Source organism: Lutra lutra, chromosome 8, assembly GCF_902655055.1.
Source record: "Lutra lutra chromosome 8, mLutLut1.2, whole genome shotgun sequence".
NCBI classification, from domain to species: Eukaryota; Metazoa; Chordata; class Mammalia; order Carnivora; family Mustelidae; genus Lutra; species Lutra lutra.
In genome coordinates this window covers 88,517,318-88,538,154 of record NC_062285.1, presented here as the reverse complement: position 1 = coordinate 88,538,154, position 20,837 = coordinate 88,517,318, and the positions used below count along the sequence as shown (strand labels likewise).

At 43.1% G+C, this 20,837-nt stretch overlaps 1 protein-coding gene across 17 annotated transcripts in view; it reads right to left on the bottom strand.

Annotated features, from left to right (window-relative positions):
• Positions 1-1,511: 1,511 nt before the first annotated feature.
• GPR19 (G protein-coupled receptor 19) overlaps positions 1,512-20,837 on the bottom strand; it is a 37,535-nt gene continuing 18,209 nt past the window's right edge. For 16 of the 17 annotated variants that reach the window (XM_047741780.1, XM_047741775.1, XM_047741779.1 and 13 more), the window contains one exon: positions 1,512-2,843. In XM_047741780.1, the coding sequence (XP_047597736.1) occupies positions 1,574-2,821 (1,248 nt within the window). In that variant the 5' untranslated portion in view covers positions 2,822-2,843 and the 3' untranslated portion in view covers positions 1,512-1,573. Of the gene's footprint in view, positions 2,844-3,153; positions 3,286-20,837 lie in introns of all 17 variants that reach the window. The other variant, XM_047741772.1, reaches the window with a different exon arrangement.

The window sequence follows — 20,837 nt, the reverse complement described above, 5'->3', positions numbered from 1 at the left end:
AAGAAAAGGTGAGGACCAGCTTGTCAAATTTTGCCTAGACTCTCCTTTTAAACTGGCCGGATTTTCTTAGACCTTCTTTAGATTTCCACCAAGGTGGCACCCAGGAGGCCCGGTGAAGCCTGGCTGGGGTTGGTCACTCACATGCTCCTTAGAGAGACTTCTGTAATGTCATGGGAAGAGTGACATATTGGCAGTTAGAGGACCCGAGTGTGTGTGTGATGACCAGCCCTGTCACACTCTTATGCGGGCAACTCACACAACATGCCATCCCAGGTTCCTCATCTGTGAAGCAGAGATGCCAAGTGTGTCACAGAATTCTTTTGAGAGGATAAAAGGGGATAGTGTTGGTAAAATCACTGAACAACTGGAATTATTATTTGCAGCTCTTAACTGGGATGTGAAAATGCATACGAGTCTTGTCTATAAGCCTCCTATTGTTTAAATAAGAACGTTTTTAAAATGTGCTGGCCCTACATTTTAAATAAGCAAAACCCGACAAGCAGAGAACAAAACCTCGAGATACCACGGGCAAAGAAATGTCTGGGCTTGGCAAGGGTGTGATGATGTAACCTGGAGAGAGATGGGGGGAAAGAGGTGCTGGCTGGGGAAATGGCCTCATGTCTGAGTCTCTAGGACAGTGAAGAAGGTGCTCCTTGTTCTTGCTGTCTTTAGTGTAGGGTAGGGCTGAGCACCCAAAGACCTCTGCCTGAACTGCAGAGCCCAGAGAAATACCACCTGTTGTTTCTCCTGGTGGCATTTTCTGGGCTTGTCTAGCAAGGACACCTACTCATTGGCTTGAGTTTAACTCAAAGAAGAGAAGTAAACATCCCAGACACAGCCTAGATGGGATACAGATGTGAGAAAAAAACATTATGACGTCAGAATTTTCAGGGCATCATCAGTTGCTTAGGTTAAGGGGGAATGGAAAAAAGAGAGAGAGAGAGAAAGAGGGAAATTAGGTAACTTGATTATCAATTTTCTTTCCCTAAGAATCCTGACTGAAATTCAATCACAAACTTCCCAGCAAGTTCCAACCTATTTCATCCTATGGAGTGCATTCTATAGGAGATCTGGACAGTGGTTTCTCGGAAGAAGGTAATGTAAAAATATATACAATATTAACACTCCCTCAGTGTTACTTAGAGTAATGCTAGTCTCTGAAATGTGTGACACAGAAGATTGTATTTAGAACCAGAAACCCACAGTTAAAAAATTTCAGAAGGGAGGAGGAAAAAGCAGACAGAATAAAACTAAGTTGAGTCATGAATCAAAGACTGTGTGTATGGTTTATGCTTTTTGGACCTAGTAAGGGTAAGTAAAAAGTAGGAAAGCATTACCTTTTTTTAATGAATGTAACTAATACAGTAAAGGGACTACTGATCATAGCTCAAGGTGAAAGCTTCCTCTACAACAAAAAGCAGCCAAAATAAAACCAGAGTTTACAAAATAATACCTTTCCCTCGGAAAGTTGATTGGGAAAAAAAAAAACAATCCCATATAAAAAGCTCCTGTTTTTAGAGTTAAAGCTTTTTAATCTCTGGCACATAACAATAATTGAAAGAATTCTGCGAAATTACACAAAAGTATTTGGCGGATTTGAATTAATGGGCCAAGCGAGCTTTTTTTCCTTGGCTTCTCTGTCAAATGAATCATATATCGAGTCTTTGGTTATAGTTTTGGCCGTGGGAGGAATTTCTGAAATGCCAACGTAGTTTTTTTTGGCCATCCTTGAACTGGTTGTGATAGTATAGGCATTGCTTCGGTAACATTTCATCGAGGACATGCAAAATGTCTCTTTCATTCCTCTCCTAAAGTTGGCATTATAGATGGAATACAGCGTAGGTTTAGAGGCTGAAGAACTAAAGGATATCCACGTGATAGCTGTGAAAACAAGGGAACTTTTCTTCAAGTCTCGTTCGTGGGGGTGCCACAGCTGAGCCACATGGAAAGGCAGCCAGGAGAGCAAAAACAACAGATTTAAAATGAGGAACATCTTGATCGTTTTCACTTTGGTCCTCGGGACAATGTTCATGGTCCTCCTCACTGTTCGGCCATCAGTGCCTATTCTCCAAATGTACTTCACAACCTTCTGGTAAAACAAGATGATGAGGACAGACGGGATCACAAAGCTCACCAAGAAATGGATGACGCTATAGGCAGTTCCTTCCCAGGAGGAAGGGAAGAAATAGTTGCAGTGATTGTCCCAGTTCGAGCCAAAGAAAAAGAACACGGGGGTCACAAAGGCAGCATCGAAGACCCACGAGGCCACGATCATTTTCTTGGCCTTCTCTCTGGACACCTTGAAGCTCAGGGGGTAGACAATGGTGTAGAACCGGTCTATGCAGATGGAGAGGAGAACATAGATCTGGACGCCTGGGGTGAGGTACTGGAAATACCGCACAACCTTGCACATGACGCTGCCAAGCGTCCACCTGCCGGTGGCAAACTGCAGCAAGACAAATGGCGTGCTGGCCATGCTGACGAGGAGGTCCGCGCATGCCATGGAGACCACAAAGTAGTTGGTGGTGGACTGAGTCCTCCTGCTCCGGTGGATGACCAGACAAACCAGGGAATTGCCGAAGACAGAAAACAACCACAGGGCCCCAAAGAAAATGCTGGCCGTGGCCACCTCGCCAGGTTTCAGCCCTGGCTCCAAGTCTGTTCTGTTGCTCGTCCAGCCACGCGCCTCATGGAATTCCGTCAGGTCACGGCGTGGCAGGGAGGAGGCGACCTCTGTGCAGCTGTGGTTTTGCAGGGGCACCAGCAGTGTGGGAATAACCAAGGGTGGCTTGCTGTTCTCCATTCTGGGAGCAAAAACCATACTCACTTGCTTCCTCTCAGTTCTGGATAAGAAAAGAAGAAGGAGGCCTCCTGTTAAAATGGTGTCATACAGAGCGACCCCCAAGCCTACCAATCTTATCTGACACTTCGATGGGTTGTCATTCACCAGGGAGGAGGACTTGTGCCTTGGCAGGAAAACAGGACTACTATCCAGAAACAGCTCGGGCTCCGTCTCTCTTTCGTTTTAGGAGCTGTTTTAGCTGATCCCAGCTCAGGCTCTCTCTGGACTCCCCCTCTTTTGACCCTTCGTCAAATGGGGTAGAACTCGTGCCAAGCCCCACCCCTGAACATACCCATGTCGTCCTCACTCACCAGAGACCATGAAGGGTGAAGGTGCTCGGATCTGGCTCACGGGGAGGGCACCACCCCCCAAATGAAGAGCCACTGGAATGGGGGGTCAGTAGATGAGAAGTTTTTAAAGGTCGTGACACTGAAGCAATGAGGCTGTGAGTGGAAAACATGAAGAGATGGAAACACACAGATGTCAGCTCTGGAAATGGCTTCCGGGAATCTGTGCATACAGACTGGCTGGCTCCTGGAAGGGGCCCCGTTCTTCCTTCTGCAGTTTCCAGTACAGAAGCATGAGGGAAGTACACAGAGCCACGGTATGTAACCCTTACAGGAGCCAGAATAGCACCTAATTTAATGACCTCTGAAAATGGTTCACTTTTTTCCCAAAGAGGATGTGCTTCATGTTCTAATAGCTTTGCCACTTATCCATGACGTATCTTGAGGCCCGTCTGCTTGTTACTGTTTCATAAAAGGACATATTGACAGGAGAACATACAAGTTGTCCTCTAAAGAATGTAACCAGGTTACTGGGAAGCTTATGGTCTCCAGATGACTAAAAGCAACCAACTATTAACTGTTAGCTTTTTCAAAAGCTTATGATCCTTAGATATAGAAGAATATTATAAAGCCTAGCCTTTATTTTAATTTTGGGGGGAGCTACTTGGTGAGGGAAAAAATTATCCTTTTGAATAGGTAAAATGATTATATACTTGTGAGCTTTTCAGTTAAAATTAGGGTGACTTGGGTCGCAGTTGGATTATTAAGGTCTAACTTGGTCTGAATCTCTTAAGCAGAAAAGAGAAAGCACGGCCCCTAAATCCAAAATAACCGGTGCAATTCCATGAGGGCTGTGGATAAGAGGTAGGCATCCAGCCTCAGGGCCCAGGGCCCCCCCTGGTGGGTTACTGTGACTAGCCTCACAAAGAAACATTTCTGCAGTTTTAGAGGTGGGATTAAAAAACACGTTTTTTGTTTTTTTTTTAAGATTTTATTTTTTTTTTAAAGTAATCTCTACACCCAATGTGGGGCTCAAACTCACAGCCCCAGGATCAAGAGTTGCATGCTTCACCCACTGGGCCAGCCAGGTGCCCTGAGGACAGTTCTTTTTTTTTTTTTTTTTTTTAAGATTTTATTTATTTGAGAGAGAGACAGTGAGAGAGAGCATGAGCGAGGAGAAGGTCAGAGGGAGAAGCAGACTCCCCATGGAGCTGGGAGCCCGATGTGGGACTCGATCCCGGGACCCCAGGATCGTGACCTGAGCCGAAGGCAGTCGTCCAACCAACTGAGCCACCCAGGCGTCCCACTGAGGACAGTTCTTTTTTTTTTTTTTTTTTTTTTTTTTAGATTTTTATTTATTCATTTGACAGAGATCACAAGTAGGCAGAGAGAGAGGAGGAAGCAGACTCTCCGCTGAGCAGGGAGCCCGATGTGGAGCTCAATCCCAGGACTCTGGGCCGGAAGCAGAGGCTTTAACCCGCTGAGCCACCCAGGCGCCCCCTGAGGACAGTTCTTAATGAAAGAACAGTTCTTACTAGCCTGCTTTTCCTCGAAGGACTTTTGCACTTATTTGTAGCAGGGAGAGGAGTGTTAATATATACTGTCCTCACCAAGAAGCCACATTCAACGAAAATCTGGAGCTCAGGGCAGTCCCATATTATCTTCAGGGTTTTGTTTGTTTGTTTTGTCCATGAGGCAGCCCTACTTGATTTCTCAAAAGAAATGTAAATTAATTAGACATCTGACTATCAGAAGTCCTTTAAGCTTGGCTGGCTGGTTGAGAGTCAGTTGTAAGAATAGCAACCATACTTTCCTTATTAAAAAAATCAGGATATGCAGTCTGAAAACAGAACATGAGATCTAAAATTAGCACTGTCCTAGAAAATCTGGAATGCATGACCCTTGTACTTATAAAATTGAAGTAATCTCTTTACCTTCATTTGTGTAAAGCCTACAAAATGTCCCCCAAATTTTTTTAAAGATTTAAAATTTAGGGGTACATGGCTGGCTCAGTCAATAGAGCATGCAACCCGATCTCAGGGTTATGAGTTCAAGCCCCACGTTGGGTATAGAGATTACTTACAAATTAAATCTTAAAATAAAATAAAGATTTAAAGTTTAAAGGAGATGAGCAAGTCTCCCAGGCAAAAAGGGCTGTTCTAAATATTTTGGATATCTGCGGCCTAAATAAAACAGGAGTTGGTGCCACAGGCACTATTCTGTATTCAATACCCATTATTTTGAAACCTGTGAACTGACTTGTTTCTCTCTTCCTCTCATAGCAAAACATTGAAGATGAAACTCAAGTTCACCACCACAACTTGGGCACTGTGAGGCCTCCCATCCGCCATCACTTCCTCCAGCTGCATGTCACCAGCAAGTGTGTCTACCCACTCTTCTAGCCCCACCACTGGGAGCAGAGGGTCCCGCTCCTTAGAAACTGGACGAGGGAGTCTTGAGGAGCTCCTGAGTCCACGTCTCCCCCTGATGATGGCACAGCTGTTCTGACTCTACGCAAAATCACTGCAGCTCTGTTTATTCACTCCATAAATCAAGACACTATGCTAGGTACTAGGGAAACAAAGGTAAGTAAGGCCAAGAAGAAGGCAAATGTATACACAAGCTGTTTGATCATATTGTAACTAAATCCTAAAATAATTAAAACTGACACAACAAGACAAGGAGCTAAGTGGCAGAGGAAAACGAGGTCCCGATTTTGCACAAGATAGGAGAAGGAAAGATTTCACAAAGGAGGTGAGGTCCGAGTTGGGGACAAGGAGACCAGGACTTCTTCAGGAAGACAAGGGGATGAAAAAACATTCCAAGGGAGAGAGAAAGAACATGGAATGACTTGGGTGTTAGAGGAGGTCATCTTTCTGGGTTGATCTTTTCTGGGCCCTTTTCCCTTTAGAGACCTCATTTTCTGCCAATCATACCTTCCAGAGTTTATCATTTTTAAATGCCTGACAATCAGACTGGCCTAATTTTCCCCCAAGGTTACAATGAGAGGTTATATTTTCTGTATTCATGGGCTGCGATGTGATCAGACAGTGGATGAGAATATTAACATATCCAGAACGGTTGTGGTATCCTTGTTCACACAGCACTTCAGCATTTTCCAAGTGTGTTTTGCTTTACAACAATGGTTCTCTAGCTCAGCAACGCAGTGGACCCTCCCAGAGAGCTTTATCTTTTTTTTTTTTAAGATTTTATATATTTATTTGACAGAGATCACAAGTAGGCAGAAAGGCAGGGAGAGAGAGAGAGAGAGAGGGAAGCAGGCTCCCTGCTGAGCAGAGAGTCCGATGTGGGGCTCGATTCCAAGACCCCAGGATCATGACCTGAGCTCAATGAAGACAGAGGCTTAACCCACTGAGCCACCCAGGTGCCCCAAGAGAGCTTTAAAAAAATACCCCTGCTCTAGTCCTACCCCCAGAGAGTCTAATTGAATTGGTCCAGAGAGCAGCCTGGGCAGCGGGAAATTTCAGGGTTCCCCAGGTGACCCTGACGTGCAGCCAAGATAAGGAATTCCTGCTTTAGAACCGTTCCCATGTTTCTGTCTTTTCCCCCACCAAGCTGGGGGCTCCCAGAGGAAGAATGTTATTCTTCTTCTTTACATTAATAATTTTTTATTAAGTATTTACTGAATCAAATCCATGACCGAGAACTGAAATGCGTGACTCCTGCTCTAGGGGGCTCTGCTAAGAGAATTAAACCAGAGATAGAGTGACTGTGTCTTCTCTGGAGCTGAAACACTGATGACCATAGAGACAGGGAAAACGAATCCTGAGCAGAGCAGGGCAGGCGAAACTGAAGTCCCCCTGGACAACTGTTACCTGCAGAAGAATTCCCATTGAAGGAGAGTGAAGGTAGTTGAGGGGGTCCTCAGACAGGTTTCTGCAATCCCCACTCCAGAAAAAAATATTATAAGTTCGTTCTAGGGTCCCAAAGTAAAATTTCAGAAAGGTTTCCCTGCTTCATTGATTTGGAAATAAATCCCTCTTCAGAGGAGTGTTTCTGAAATACAAGGGCTGCTTAACTGATTTTTATGTCTGGGTCATCCATATGCAGGAATTTTAACAGCAACAGGAAAGACCTGTTTCCTGCTCAACCTATGTTTTCCCATCCAGTTCTGTGACTGCCACATGACACACCCCACTGACTGAAGACCCTTATTAAAATATATCTCTATACAGGGGCACCTGGGTGGCTCAATTGGTTAAGTGTCCAACTCTTGGTTTTGGCTCAGGTCGTGATCTCAGTATCATGAGATTGAACCCCACAGCAGGCTCTGCACAGGCATGGAACCTGCCTAAGATTCTCTCGCTCCCTTCCCCCAACCCCTCCACCAACCTTTTCTCTTTCAAAAAAAAATTTTTTTAAGTATCTAATACTTGAAAATAAGGCAAAGAGAGTATAGCAGATCTTCCTAATGTCATGCTAAGACATTGTTAAAGTGGCTTCCCCCAAGAATTATTTAATTTTCTGGGAGAAAGCATCCATGCTTGACTTTGCTATTTACTATATGATGAGAGCCCAGACATGTGAAAGTATGTGTTAACGTGCAGATTTCTGTCCAGCAGAAAAAATAACCCCCAAATTTATGAACTTATTGCTCTGTAGGACATTAACTGGTTTTGTGTCTACCTAGCAATCTTATGTCCACCTTCTTTAAAAAAAAAAAAAAGACAATAACAAAACCCTATAAATACCTATTTATTCGAATGCTCTCGGAACCAGCCTAATGATGTCACTGATTCCTTCAGGAGTAAGTTCACAAATCTCTGGCATGCATTCATCCTCTAGCTGTATCAGACCCATTATTTTATTATTCATTCATTCATTTATTCATTCATTCATTCACTCATTCCCTTATGGGGGGACAGAAGGAGAGAGAGTGAATCTCAAGCAGACTCCACGCCCAGTGCGGAGTTGACTCTATGACTCTGAAATTGTGAACTGAGCTGAAATCAAGAGTCAGATGCTTAATCAACTCAGCCACGCAAGCACCCCAGGAGTATGACTCTAGCTTTCTGAAAATCACCCTGAGAGGTGGATGAATGTATGAATGATGAGACGCACATGAAAGGACCACAAGGTGTACATCACAGTTCTGCCTGAGGCCATTCTTGGCCAAGCATATCAACTGGTGTTTAGGCTTATTCTTGAGTCCAAGAATCCTAACAACGAATGTCTTTTCCCTCATGAAATTATAAAGATTCACAGACATTCTCACAACATAGGAAGACCATTTTTATTTCTGACATTTGTTCAAAAATTTAATGTCAAACTAGAATTTTTATAATGTTGAATTTTTATATGATTTAGTTGGGAAAAAGAAAACCTGTAGCATTTTCTGTAGAATAGTAAGCATCTGCTGGACCGAAGCCAACACCTACGATAAGGCTGCTAACTAATGACCAATAAGATTAATTACAAGGACAGCAGTTATAACATTAATACTATGGAGAGTTGATAGATATTTTGTGCTTATCTTATGTCAGGTATCTTTGAGGTAGGTAATATTATTAGCTCTATTTCACAGATGGAATAAACTAAGTTCCTCCCCAAGATCATACAGTTATAAAGGAGTCACCCCAGACTGCCTCACTCCAAAGTCCATGTACTTAACCACCCCTGGGGCTTCTTGTGTGAGGAGGCCACAAAAGGCAGGATCTGAATTCAGAGGGTCTAACGATTGTACAGGGATAGGTCTTTCTTGACTCCTCAATCAAAGAGAGGAATGTAAAATTATTCTGCCACAGCCTCTTCCCTACCCACAGATACATCTGTTCAATATGCTAGCTCAGAAATATGTGACATAGTGAACATTTGGGGAAAAAAATCACTCCCACCACATACTGCACAGAGGCTTGGCATCAAAAGTGCAGTAGACATGTTGGTCTGGAAATACAGCCTTTCTTCAGAATAGCCCCTGAGACTACAGGAAATTCATTATGACAGATGAACTCTTGTAGCCTTTAAACGCAGGATAAAAGCCGAACTAAACCAGTGTGAACTGAAGGGAGGAGAAGTTCGATCAGTGGTACTAGCCCAGGTAAGAAATTGCCTCCTTTAAATTTTAATTGTTATAACTTAGAGAATACCACAGTGGTAGAGATTTTCTCTTAAACATTTCATGACGATGGAGGCTCTGCGTATATGTGAAAAGAAGAAATGCCCAGAACAGGGGTGGGTGACTGGCTTGCCTGAGCTCCCCAGAACCAGTTGTGTGCATTTCTTCCCAACTCCAATGACATCATGTTGGCATAAATCAACCACAGTTGGAACAGTCACACCATGGAAATGGACAAACACCACAAATGAGGTTTTTTGCTCCCTGTGCACCCAGCTGTCCCACATTTACCAGCCTACCACTTCCAGTAGGATACGATTTACAGGGCGACATCTCCCAGAGTCCTGAATTTATAAACATCAAAGGAGGCCACAGAAGGCATCAGAAGCTTCCCGAGTGGCTCTCTTGCTCTCTGGCCCTGAGCTGCGGCTCTAGGGTGCACGTTGAGCCAAGTGCTTCATGACTTTGGTGGGGGCAAAGGAAAACCAGGGAGGATAACACACATTCTCACAATGGGCCGCCCAGGTACAGCTGCCAGATGAAATACAGGATGCCCGGTTCAAGGCAAATTCCAGATCAATGACACTTTCTTAGCATAGATATGGACCATACAATATTCAACTGTTGTCTTCTATTTTTATTAGCTAAATCTAGCAAACTTATACCCAGAACGTAATCCTGTGCTAAAAAACATCTATTCTTCATCTTACAACACAGGGATATTGTGAAGTGGATATGTACACAGGCTTTGAAGTCAGACAGCTGAAGTGTGACACACTAGTGTCACACACTATTTGTGTCACCCAGGGCACATTTTCTAACCCTCTTGAGCCCCAGTTTTCTTATCTGTCAAATGAGGATAATTAGTCCCTATCTCACTTGATTATTGTGAAGTTTACATGAGATAATATGTGCACAGGAGTTAAATGAGTTAACACAAGTCAGTCTGCCTGGTACGAAGAAAATAATAAGTGTTATCCCTGTACAGTTCTATAAATTATCTAACACAGTGTTAGATAAATTATAGATAATTATATCCCTGTACAGGGATAACACTTATTGTGTTAGATAACACAGTGTTAGATAATTTATGAGCACATAGCACGTGCTTAAACAATTAGCACTCTTGGGGCACGTGGGTGGCTTAGTTGGATAAGTCTGACTTTGGTTCAGGTCATGATCTTAGGGTGCTGGGATCCAGTCCCACATAGGTGTCCCTGCTCAGCATGGAGTCTGCTTCTCCCTCTCCTCCCACCCCTGGCCCCGCTTGTGCTCGCGCATGCACACACGTGCTCTCTAGCTCGCAAAATCTTTTTTAAAAAAAAATTAGCACTCTTATGGAGGGTCCTCAGAAAGTTAAAAATAGAACTACCTCATAATCCAGCAATTGCACTTCTAGGTATTTACCCGAAGAATAAAAAGATACTGATTCAAAGGGAAACATGCATCCCAATATTTACAGCAGCATTATCAACAATGGCCAAACTATGCAAACAGCCCAAGTCCATCGCCTGATGAATGGATAAAAAAGATGTGGGGGGGTGGTGTGGTGTGTGCATGTGTGTGTAATGGAACAGCAGCCATAAAAAAGAATGGAATTTTGCCATTTACAATGACATGGACGGAGCTAGAGAGTGTTATGCTAAGCAAAATAAGTCAGTCAGAGAAAGACAAATACCATATGATTTTACATATATGTAAAATTTAAGAAACATATAAGCACAGGAAAAAAAGAGAGAGACAAATCAAGAAAGAGACCCTTAACTATAGAGAACAAACTAATGGTTACCAGAGGGGAGGGGAGTGGCGGATGGGTGAAATGTGTGATGGGGATTAGGGCATGCACTTGTGATGAGCACGGGGTGATGTATGGAAGTGCTGAATCACTATACTGTACACCTGAAACTAACATTATACTCTATGTTAACTAACTGGAATTTAAATTAAAACTTATTAAAAAATTTTTAAACTTTGCCCTCTTACTATTGTTAGCCCATAAAAGTCTTAAAAGCCCTATGACAAGCAAATTTTAGTAACCACATCACACATCACGTACTATAGTGATAATATTAACATGAGTCACATAATTTAACTATGTTAAGAGCCAGTGGCTTTGGGGGAGGAGCCTAGTAACTAATCATCATTCACATTGTTGGTTTTAAGGGGAAAATCACTAAGGTCCAAATAAATCAACACAACCTTTCCCCAAGTTGGGCATGATTTCTTTTAGTGACATATTAGCCCATAAAACTTTTTTCTATACCCTAAACCAAAACATGTAATACAATGAGTTGAATATTTCTCAAAAGCATCTAAAATCTACTCTGCTAAATTACTTCCATTAGGTAATTTTGAATACTTGCCAAAAACCTCGTATTTCCAATGAAAAGAACTTCCCTTCCACCATTTGAGACTCTTAGTATCACAGGTTAGTTAATAAGCCTAGAATTTTCTTGAATGCCCTTTTCCCCTTTCCTATTATAGATTATGAAATATATACAAATATTCCTCCATAGTATTTCCAGATCTGTGCCTTTCAATCTGTTTCCCAACTGGGATTAAGCTCAGTTTCCTAAGATCAGACTGGGTACACCATCTTTGTTGTTTGGAGACTGGTTGTCTAAGGAACTACATTTACTCTTCTACCACATTTACCTTTCTTTGTCCTTCACGTGAATTTTAAAGTATCAGAAATAAAAAGTCAGCATCATAGGAGTGATTTCTGGAAACAAGGAAGGCTTCTATCCCAACTCCTCTTACCATTAGAATATCACTCTTTGGGGCGCCTGGGTGGCTCAGTGGGTTAAAGCCTCTGCCTTCAGCTCGGGTCATGATCTCAGGGTCCTGGGATTGAGCCCCACATCAGGCTCTCTGCTCAGTGGGGAGCCTGCTTCCCCCTCTCCCTCTGTCTGCCTCTGCCTACTCTCTGTCAAATGAATAAATAAAATCTTAAAAAAAAAAAAAGAATATCACTCTTTTAAGGTCAAGGTCCCAATTAAAATGTAATATGTACGTAATTCCTATGTAAAATGTAATGCTTGGGAGTCCAAGCTTTACTCTGCAAAGTTTCTGCTGGCTGCAAGCTGCAGGCCTCTCCAAATTCTTTACAAACAGTGTTGCAGGAGAAAATGTTAGGTCATACTGGCACCCCAATGTGGGTATGTATAAAGGACACTGGCCAGTATTTCTTACCCTATTGCCACTTAGTAGAGTCGTGCATAGGAGGAATGCAGCTCCAGGCCTAATAATACTAAACCTGTCCCTCTTTCTACTGTTCCCACAAAATCTGTAAAGTCAAATAAGGTGGGGAAAAAAGAGAAATAAACACTAAGAAACTTCACCCTAAGAAATGACCATGTTGTTATAACGGTATATGTAAAATCATCTTCTATTTCCCATTTACCCAATATTCTTTTCATACATAGTATCAACAGGATTGTGCTAACTACTGGAAGTACAGAAGTTAACGAGATAGACAAGGTTCCTGCTTTTATGGAGCTTATCTCTGGGGAAGGGCAGTAGAGAAATAACAGCAAAACAAACAAATACATGCACAGTAAAGAAATGGCTGGTGCTATGGAGGAAAATAAAGCAGGATGAGGTACCAAGGGTCCATGGGAAATGGAATGATAGGTGACTGGTTGGTCACCTAATGGCCATTCCCAACTTCTCCCTTACCTTCCTCTGTCAAGTGGCTGAAAAGGCAACATAACCACTTTCCGCCATCCCTTGCAGCTAGGGATGGTCACATCAACATCCTCTGCTTCTGGCAAGACAAGAGGAAATCTCTAGGAGGGTGTTGGGAAGATCTTGGAAAAATGTCTCTTTCTTGGTAAGAGGAAAGAGGCATGCAGAGTGTTCTCTCTTGTGGGTCTTGCTGCCCCTTGCTTCTCACCTTTGTAAACTTGTCATGTGATGATATCAGGGTACTGGGTGGTATCTTAGAAGGTCAAGGAAGTCCTGGGACTCACAAAGATACTACCCAGTGTCCTGACACTGTGGTGCATCCATCACTAGACTCATTAAATAAGCAATATGTTATGGTTTTAAGCCCCTCTGAGTTTTCTGTTATTTGCCTCTAAAATCATCCAGACTGATGCAGGGTCTTATTTCAGATGGAGTAGCCAGAGAAAGGTTCTCTGAAGAAGTGATACTAGAGCTGAAACCCCAGTGATGAGAAGTCAGCCATATGAAAATTGGAAGAGCATTCTGTGCAGAAGCAATGTGTGCAAAGACCCTGGGGCAGGAATAAGCTATAAGCTGGAGCAGATGAATGTGGAAGGAAATGGCTCCTGATAATCATCAGAAAGGTGGGCAGGGAATCAGATCACACGGCATTGTCGGGCACAGGTATTAGTCCTACTGCAGTGAAATCCATTGCAGGTTTTATGCAAAGGCGTGATAGGAGTATGATCTGATTTATGTTTTAAAAATACAACTTTAATTGCTGTGTAGGTGGCTAAGAGAAGTGGGGGGGCATCAGTTAAGAGGCTATTACAATAACCTAAGTAAGTGATAATGATGGCTTAGACCTAGTAGCGATGTAGGTGGAGAAAAGTAGATCAATACTGAAAATATTTTGGGGACAGCCAACAAGATTTGCTGATGTGTGACAGGGTTTGGGGGCAGGGATGACTCCCTGGGCTTGAGGTTCTGAGATGGGGGGAAAGTTTGGGGAGCTGGAAATCAATAATTCTATTTTGGGTGAGTTGCATTCTTATTAGATACCCAAGTAGAGCTATCCAGTTGGCAGATGAATATCAAAGTTTGGAAAAATGTCTATTCAGATTATTTGCTCATTTTCATTAATTCATTCATCATTCCATAAATACATTTTAAGATCCTACCCTGTGCCAGAATGTACTGTGCTAAGAACCATGTATACAATGGCTAAAACTGTGCCCCTCCCTTCATGAAGATCACAGTCTAATTATTACTATTGTGGAGGGATGTGGAGAAGAGTAATAAATAAGTATAAATAAAGACAGTAAGTTGTAATGAGCAGAAAAGAGCTGAAGAGCAGAGCATGGCAGGAGGGCCTGCTTTGGGGCTGGATGATCAAGGAAGCAATGGAAGCAGTAGGAGCCAAGACAGAGAAGAACAGGGCCATCTATGGTAGACTCTCTAGGACTCCTCCTGCAGACAGATGACAGGACAAGGAAACCAAGTTACCAAGCTGCCTTGGATCCCCAGCCAGCTTTCAGATCCTGAACAAAGTTTCAGACTCCTTGAGGCCTGGCCTTAGGGCTTGTTATAGGCTGCTTCCCTTGAGGCAACTCAGACTTCTCTGCAGTCCAAAGAACCTATCACATGGTGGGGGACGGTGTGGGGAAGAGAAAAAAAGGGGCAAGTGGGTCCCGGAGGGACAAAGTGCCTCTGGAAACTTCCTTGCACTCTTGTACAAGATGTGTTCCTCTATTCTCCCATCCCACTCCACACTGCATCACCATTGGGTCATTTAAGCAGGAAGCAAAGAATGCCTTCGTTTCTGCTTAGAGGAGGAAGGAAGCAGGGGGAAAGGAGGAGGTCTGACTCACTCCCCTGCAGGTCACTGGAGTCAGGGCTGTCCAACAATAACTGCAACTGGATGACTCCCGCACATCGTACAGAGGCGAGATAAGTCACTGGGGGTATTGATCTGTGCTGTGCTTCTTGTTGAGATTCTTCCCTATTCCCTTCTGAGAATGAACCCAGACCCTAAATGCTGCCTTGTCTTGGAGGAGAGTCGTATCGCTGGGCCCAAGACAACCGTTTCCTTGGCTTTCATTTTCTGGAGGCTGAGTTCTCTGAGGGGGATTTCTACAGAGTGTAGGAGGAAGAAACAAGGATGTTGGAACCAGGATGTGGCTGTGGCCCCTGGAGTCATGCAAAAGGCAGGCCTGGATGGTCACAAGAGATCTTTTTGGGGATGATGAAAAGGTTCTGAAATTCGATTATGGTTGTACAACTCTGTAAATATAACAAAAATCACTGCCTTATACACTATTATGAGTGGGTGTTATGCTATACAAATAGAGTTGTTAAAAAAAAGAAGAAGAAAAAGGTAGGCCTGGGACCCTTGCCTCACTTCCCCACTGCACTCCAGGTAAGTGACAAGTGGTAATGGAGGAGTGCAGCAGAGGGGCTGGATCCAAAGACTTCATGGCAGAAAGTAGAGTCCACTGCCCCAGGGCGGGTACCAAAGCCGCGATCTCCCAGCTTTCAAGGATACACGCCACCTCAGACCATAATTACACCCTGCCACGATCAGAGGGGATCCAAGGTTAGAGGGACCACCCATATATTTTGCTGGGTTTGCAAGCCCCAGGACCTAGGAAGAGGAAGAGAATCCCAGAAATGCTTGTCACTGACTTTCCCATTAGCCTGAAAAGATGGAACCCTGCTGTTATTTAAAGGAAGTAATGTATGTAGTAGGCAGACTGGCCTCCTAAAGATGTCCATGCCACACAGCAAAAGGGACTCTGCATATATAATTAAGGTTATGAAACTTAAAATGGGAAGATTATCCTGGACTATCCAGGTGGCCACAAACTAACGAGCCCCTAAAAACAGAGGATCCTCTCTGATTAGAAGCAGAGAGATGAGGCAAAAGAAGTCAGAGAATGATTTCAAGCATGAGAAAGAGCAGACATGCTGGCTCTGAGATCCAGGAGCTCCGATGCGATAACCAGGGAGAGGCCACTAGTTGTTACAGATCGCCTCAACTGACAGCCATCCAGAAAATGCGATCTTAGTCCTACAACCACAAGGCACTGGATTCTGCCAACCACTGCAAAGAGCCTGCAAGAGGAATCATCCTCTAAGAAGGAACACAGTCCTGCCAACACCTTGATTTCAGCCTATGAGACTCAAAGCAGAGAAACCAGCCAACCCACCCAGACTTCTGACCTGCAGAACTGTGATATAAGAAATAACTGTTATTTTAAGCCATTAAATTTGTGCTACTTTGTTCTGCAGTAATAAAAACTAATTCAATATAGCCATTTCTTTGATAATTCAGTGTGAACATTAAAATTCATACCAGCCATCCTACCACTACCTTCCACTACCCCACCAGCATCTAGAATATCAGAAACCTTGAGAAGCTCGAACAGTATAGTGCTTTCTGGTTTACCTTAAACATGGGACTGGGGGCTAAGAAACCTAGGCTCTAATTCTGAATATAAGTACTAAATAGCAAGACAAGAGACACAGGTCTTACTTCTATATCACAGTAAGGACCTTAAGTAAATCAACCTCTCAGAATCTCCATTTCCATGGCTATAACATATGTGAGTTGGTCTAGATGATTTCTGAAGTCCTTTTAGCATTATGAACTAAAACTGATAGGTAGACATTGTGATGAGCAACACATTTGTTTAATTTATAACTCACTACTTTCACCTGGCAGAGAGCTCACCCCAAGAGTGCATTTTGGTGGGAGGAGAGGGAAGCTAGTTAGGGCTGCGGGGGCTTCTGTGAGCTTCTGATATCCAAGATCAAGAGTATGGGTCTCCAAAGGAGGGATGAATTTTCCCTAGAGGCCAGCTAAGCAGCCCCTCCCCCAACAACCCCAGTAATTATTCTGGAAGTGCCAACAATCTCTTACTGAAGATTCCCTGCAAGAAGTGGTCTGGTCAAAGAGGACTTGCCAGCTGTGTCTGTCTGCCTTTCTATCTACTACCAAGCTTCTCAGAGGGGAGAGACACTTACTAGAACTCCTGGCTATCCTCTACCTATTTCCCATACATACATCTCTTTCCAGTATGGAGTATTTCGAATTCAGAAGCAGACAGTTTGGCCAAGGCATATGCACCTCCCCAAATTCAATTTGATTCATTACCACAGACATTTTTTTAATAGCTGTGTGCTCGCTGAGTCTAAAGTAGAGGCAAACAGCTGTTTTGGAGGTAAGCATTTAGTTTCATTTTTCAAGCTCGGATTTCAGTATCAACATCTCTAGTTGCGCAACTTAAATAAGAAAGAATCAAGGAGGCAAAGACCAGACATGTCACACTCAAAGCAAAGAACTACAGAGATGCAATTTACAGGAATTTGAAAAGAAGGTGAAGTTGTTGTTAAGCACAGAGTATAAACACTACACAGAGAGTTACTAAGAACTCTGATTTTCAGAAATATATTCTGTCTCACAGCAAATTCACAGCAACACTCAGGGTAAATTTTGATCCTCACCACTACGGTAAATCAGGGTGTTCTGAGAAAGCAAACCTTTAAGTTCATAGAGCAGAAGTTAGATTTTTTTTTTTTAATTTATTTGACAGACAGAGAGAGATCACAGTAGGCAGAGAGGCAGGCAGAGAGAGGAGGAAGCAGGCTTCCTGCTGAGCAGAGAGCCCGATGCGGGGCTCGATCCCAGGACCCTGGGATCATGACCTGAGCTGAAGGCAGAGGCTTAACCCACTGAGCCACGCAGGCGCCCCCAGAAGTTAGATTTGAATTTGCTTTCATGTGCATTTTTCATGAACAAATTATGCAACTGTATGTAGTCAGTTGTCATTGAAAATATGTTGAATGTGGGGTGCCTGGGTGGCTCAGTTGGTTAAGCCATTGCCTTAGGCTCAGGTCATGATTCCGGGGTCCGGGGATCGAGTCCCGCATCAAGCTCCTGGTCCTGCAGCAAGTCTGCTTCTCCCTCTGACCTTCTCCCCTCTCATGCTCTCTCTCGCTCTTTTTCTCTCTCTCAAATAAATAAAGAAGAATCTTTAAAAAAAAAATGTTGAATGTGTATTTGCATATTTCACATGGTTAATATATATTTTAGTACTGTATATTTTTAGACATCTGTCCAGTTAAAATGATATTGCTCTCTTCTCTCAGGGCTTCTTACTTTAACCCCCTCTGCGCATCAGTCACGGTTGACCCAAATCATCAACACCAGGCATTTTTAGCCTTTCTTCCTCAGAGACAGATGTGACAAATGTGTTCATACATGCAACACACTCCTACAGATATACCCAGAATTATGTGCAACTCTACGAGCTTGACCTATAACTCCAACACCAGGTCCTCAACCTAAGAAAGCATGTGGAAAAGAACATCATTACATAAATATCCTTAACTTTGTCCTAATTAATTAAAAAAATCACTAGCAAATCTTGGTATTTGATTTATTAGCAAGCAATTATTTGCAACAGACATCCTTTGTTTGGGACATATTTTGACACCATGGTTGATAAGCACAGTCCACTATACTGTAAGTGTACAGTATACACCTGAAGTCTGAATTTTTTTTTTTAAGATTTATTTATTTATTTGAGAGAGAGAACATGAGAGAGAGCACAAGCTAGGGGAAGGGCAGCAGGAGAGGGAGAATCTTTTTTTTTTTTTTTTCATTTTTTTTTTTCATTTTTTTTTTACTTTTTTTTTTTAATTTTTAAAAGTTTTTATTTTTTATAAACATATATTTTTATCCCCAAGGGTACAGGTCTGTGAATCGCCAGGTTTACACACTTCACAGCACTCACCATAGCACATACCCTCCCCAATGTCCATAACCCCACTGCCCCCAACCCCCCTCCCCCCAGCAACCCTCAGTTTGTTTTGTGAGATTAAGAGTCACTTATGGTTTGTCTCCCTCCCAATCCCATCTTGTTTCATTAAATCTTCTCCTACCCTCTTTTTTTTTTTTTTTAAGATTTTATTTATTTATTTGACAGAGAGAGATCACAAGTAGACGGAGAGGCAGGAGAGAGAGAGGGAAGCAGGCTTCCTGCTGAGCAGAGAGCCCGACGTGGGACTCGATCCCAGGACCCTGAGATCATGACCTGAGCCGAAGGCAGCGGCTTAACCCACTGAGCCACCCAGGCGCCCTTCTCCTACCCTCTTAACCCCCCATGTTGCATCTCCACTCCCTCATATTAGGGAGATCATATGGTGTTTGTTTTTCTCCGATTGACTTATTTTGCTAAGCGTGATACCCTCTAGTTCCATCCACGTAGTCGCAAATGGCAAGATTTCATTTCTTTTGATGGCTGCATAGTATTCCATTGTGTATATATACCACATCTTCTTTATCCATTCATCTGTTGATGGACATCTAGGTTCTTTCCATAGTTTGGCTATTGTAGACATTGCTGCTATAAACATTCGGGTGCACATGCCCCTTCGGATCACTACGTTTGTATCTTTAGGGTAAATACCCAGTAGTGCAATTGCTGGGTCATAGGGTAGCTCTATTTTCAACATTTTGAGGAACCTCCATGCTGTTTTCCAGAGTGGTTGCACCAGCTTGCATTCCCACCAACAGTGTAGGAGGGTTCCCCTTTCAGGAGAGGGAGAATCTTAAGCAGACTCCCCACTGTGTATGGAGGCTGAAGCAGGGCTCAATCTCAGAACCCTGAGATCATGACCTGAGCCGAAATCAAGAGTCAGACACTTAACTGACTGAACCACCCTGGTGTCCCTGAAATCTGAATTCTTGAAGGCTAAGGGTGCCTATCACAGAGAACGGAGGAAAAGACTGTAAGAGACAGAAATATTGTTATTTTTCAAACTGGGCAACGATGGGATACTATGAACCTATTATAAAAGTCTATTAAGGAGCATTTTTCTGGAAGTAACTAATCTCCTACCTATGATCTCTAAAGCCACTGATATTCCAGAAGGTTTCATAGGCTTCACCCAAACTTGAAGGCATGCTTCCTTCTTTAGATGTGGAAGAAAATAACTTTTTGCAGATCTTAAACATGAAGAGGTTATATAATGCAGTGATTAGGAGCATGGGCTCTTAAAGCTGTGGTTCACAGGTCGTTCTGCCTCCCAGGGGACATCTGGCAATGTCTGAAGACATTCTTTTTTTTTTTTAAAGATTTTATTTATTTATTTGACAGACAGAGAGATCACAAGTAGGCAGAGAGGCAGGCAGAGAGAGAGGAGGAAGCAGGCTCCCTGCTGAGCAGAGAGCCCGATGCGGGGCTCGATCCCAGGACTCTGAGATCATGACCTGAGCCTAAGGCAGCAGCTTAACCCATTGAGCCACCCAGGCACCCCAATCTGAAGACATTCTTGATGTCACACCTGGGGAAGGAGGGTGTTACTGACATCCAGTAGGTAGAGGCCAGGGACGCTGCTAACCATTCTAGAGTGAAGTCAGATAGCGTCCTGCAACACAGATGTAGCTGGCCCCAATACTAACAGTGCTGAGGTTGAGAAACTCTCCTGTAAAGCAGCCTGCCTGGGTTTCAGGTCACTTAATACTTGTGTAACCTCTACCAAGTTACTTAACATCTTTGTCCTTATTGTCTTTACCAATGAAATTAGGATAATAATGGTACCCACCTCATTGATTTGTTGTGAGAATAAAACAAATGATGCAAGAAATGATGCAAGAAATGAAGCAAGAAAGAACAATGTCTGAAATAAAAGGAGTGCTCAACAAATGTTTACTTTCCTTATCACTGAATGCACTGAGAAACACTGATGAAGAAATATACCAAAATTTTAACAGTGGTGGTTTCTAGGTGTCAAGATATGACTGATTTTTATTACACTTCTTGTTTTTGTTTTTTTTTAAATATTTTTTTTTGTTGTTTATTTGACACAAAGAGAGAGAGGGAGAGACTGAGCACAAGCAGGGGGAGCAGCAGGCAGGGGAGAAGCAAACTCCCCAATGAGTAAGGAGCCAGACGTGGGG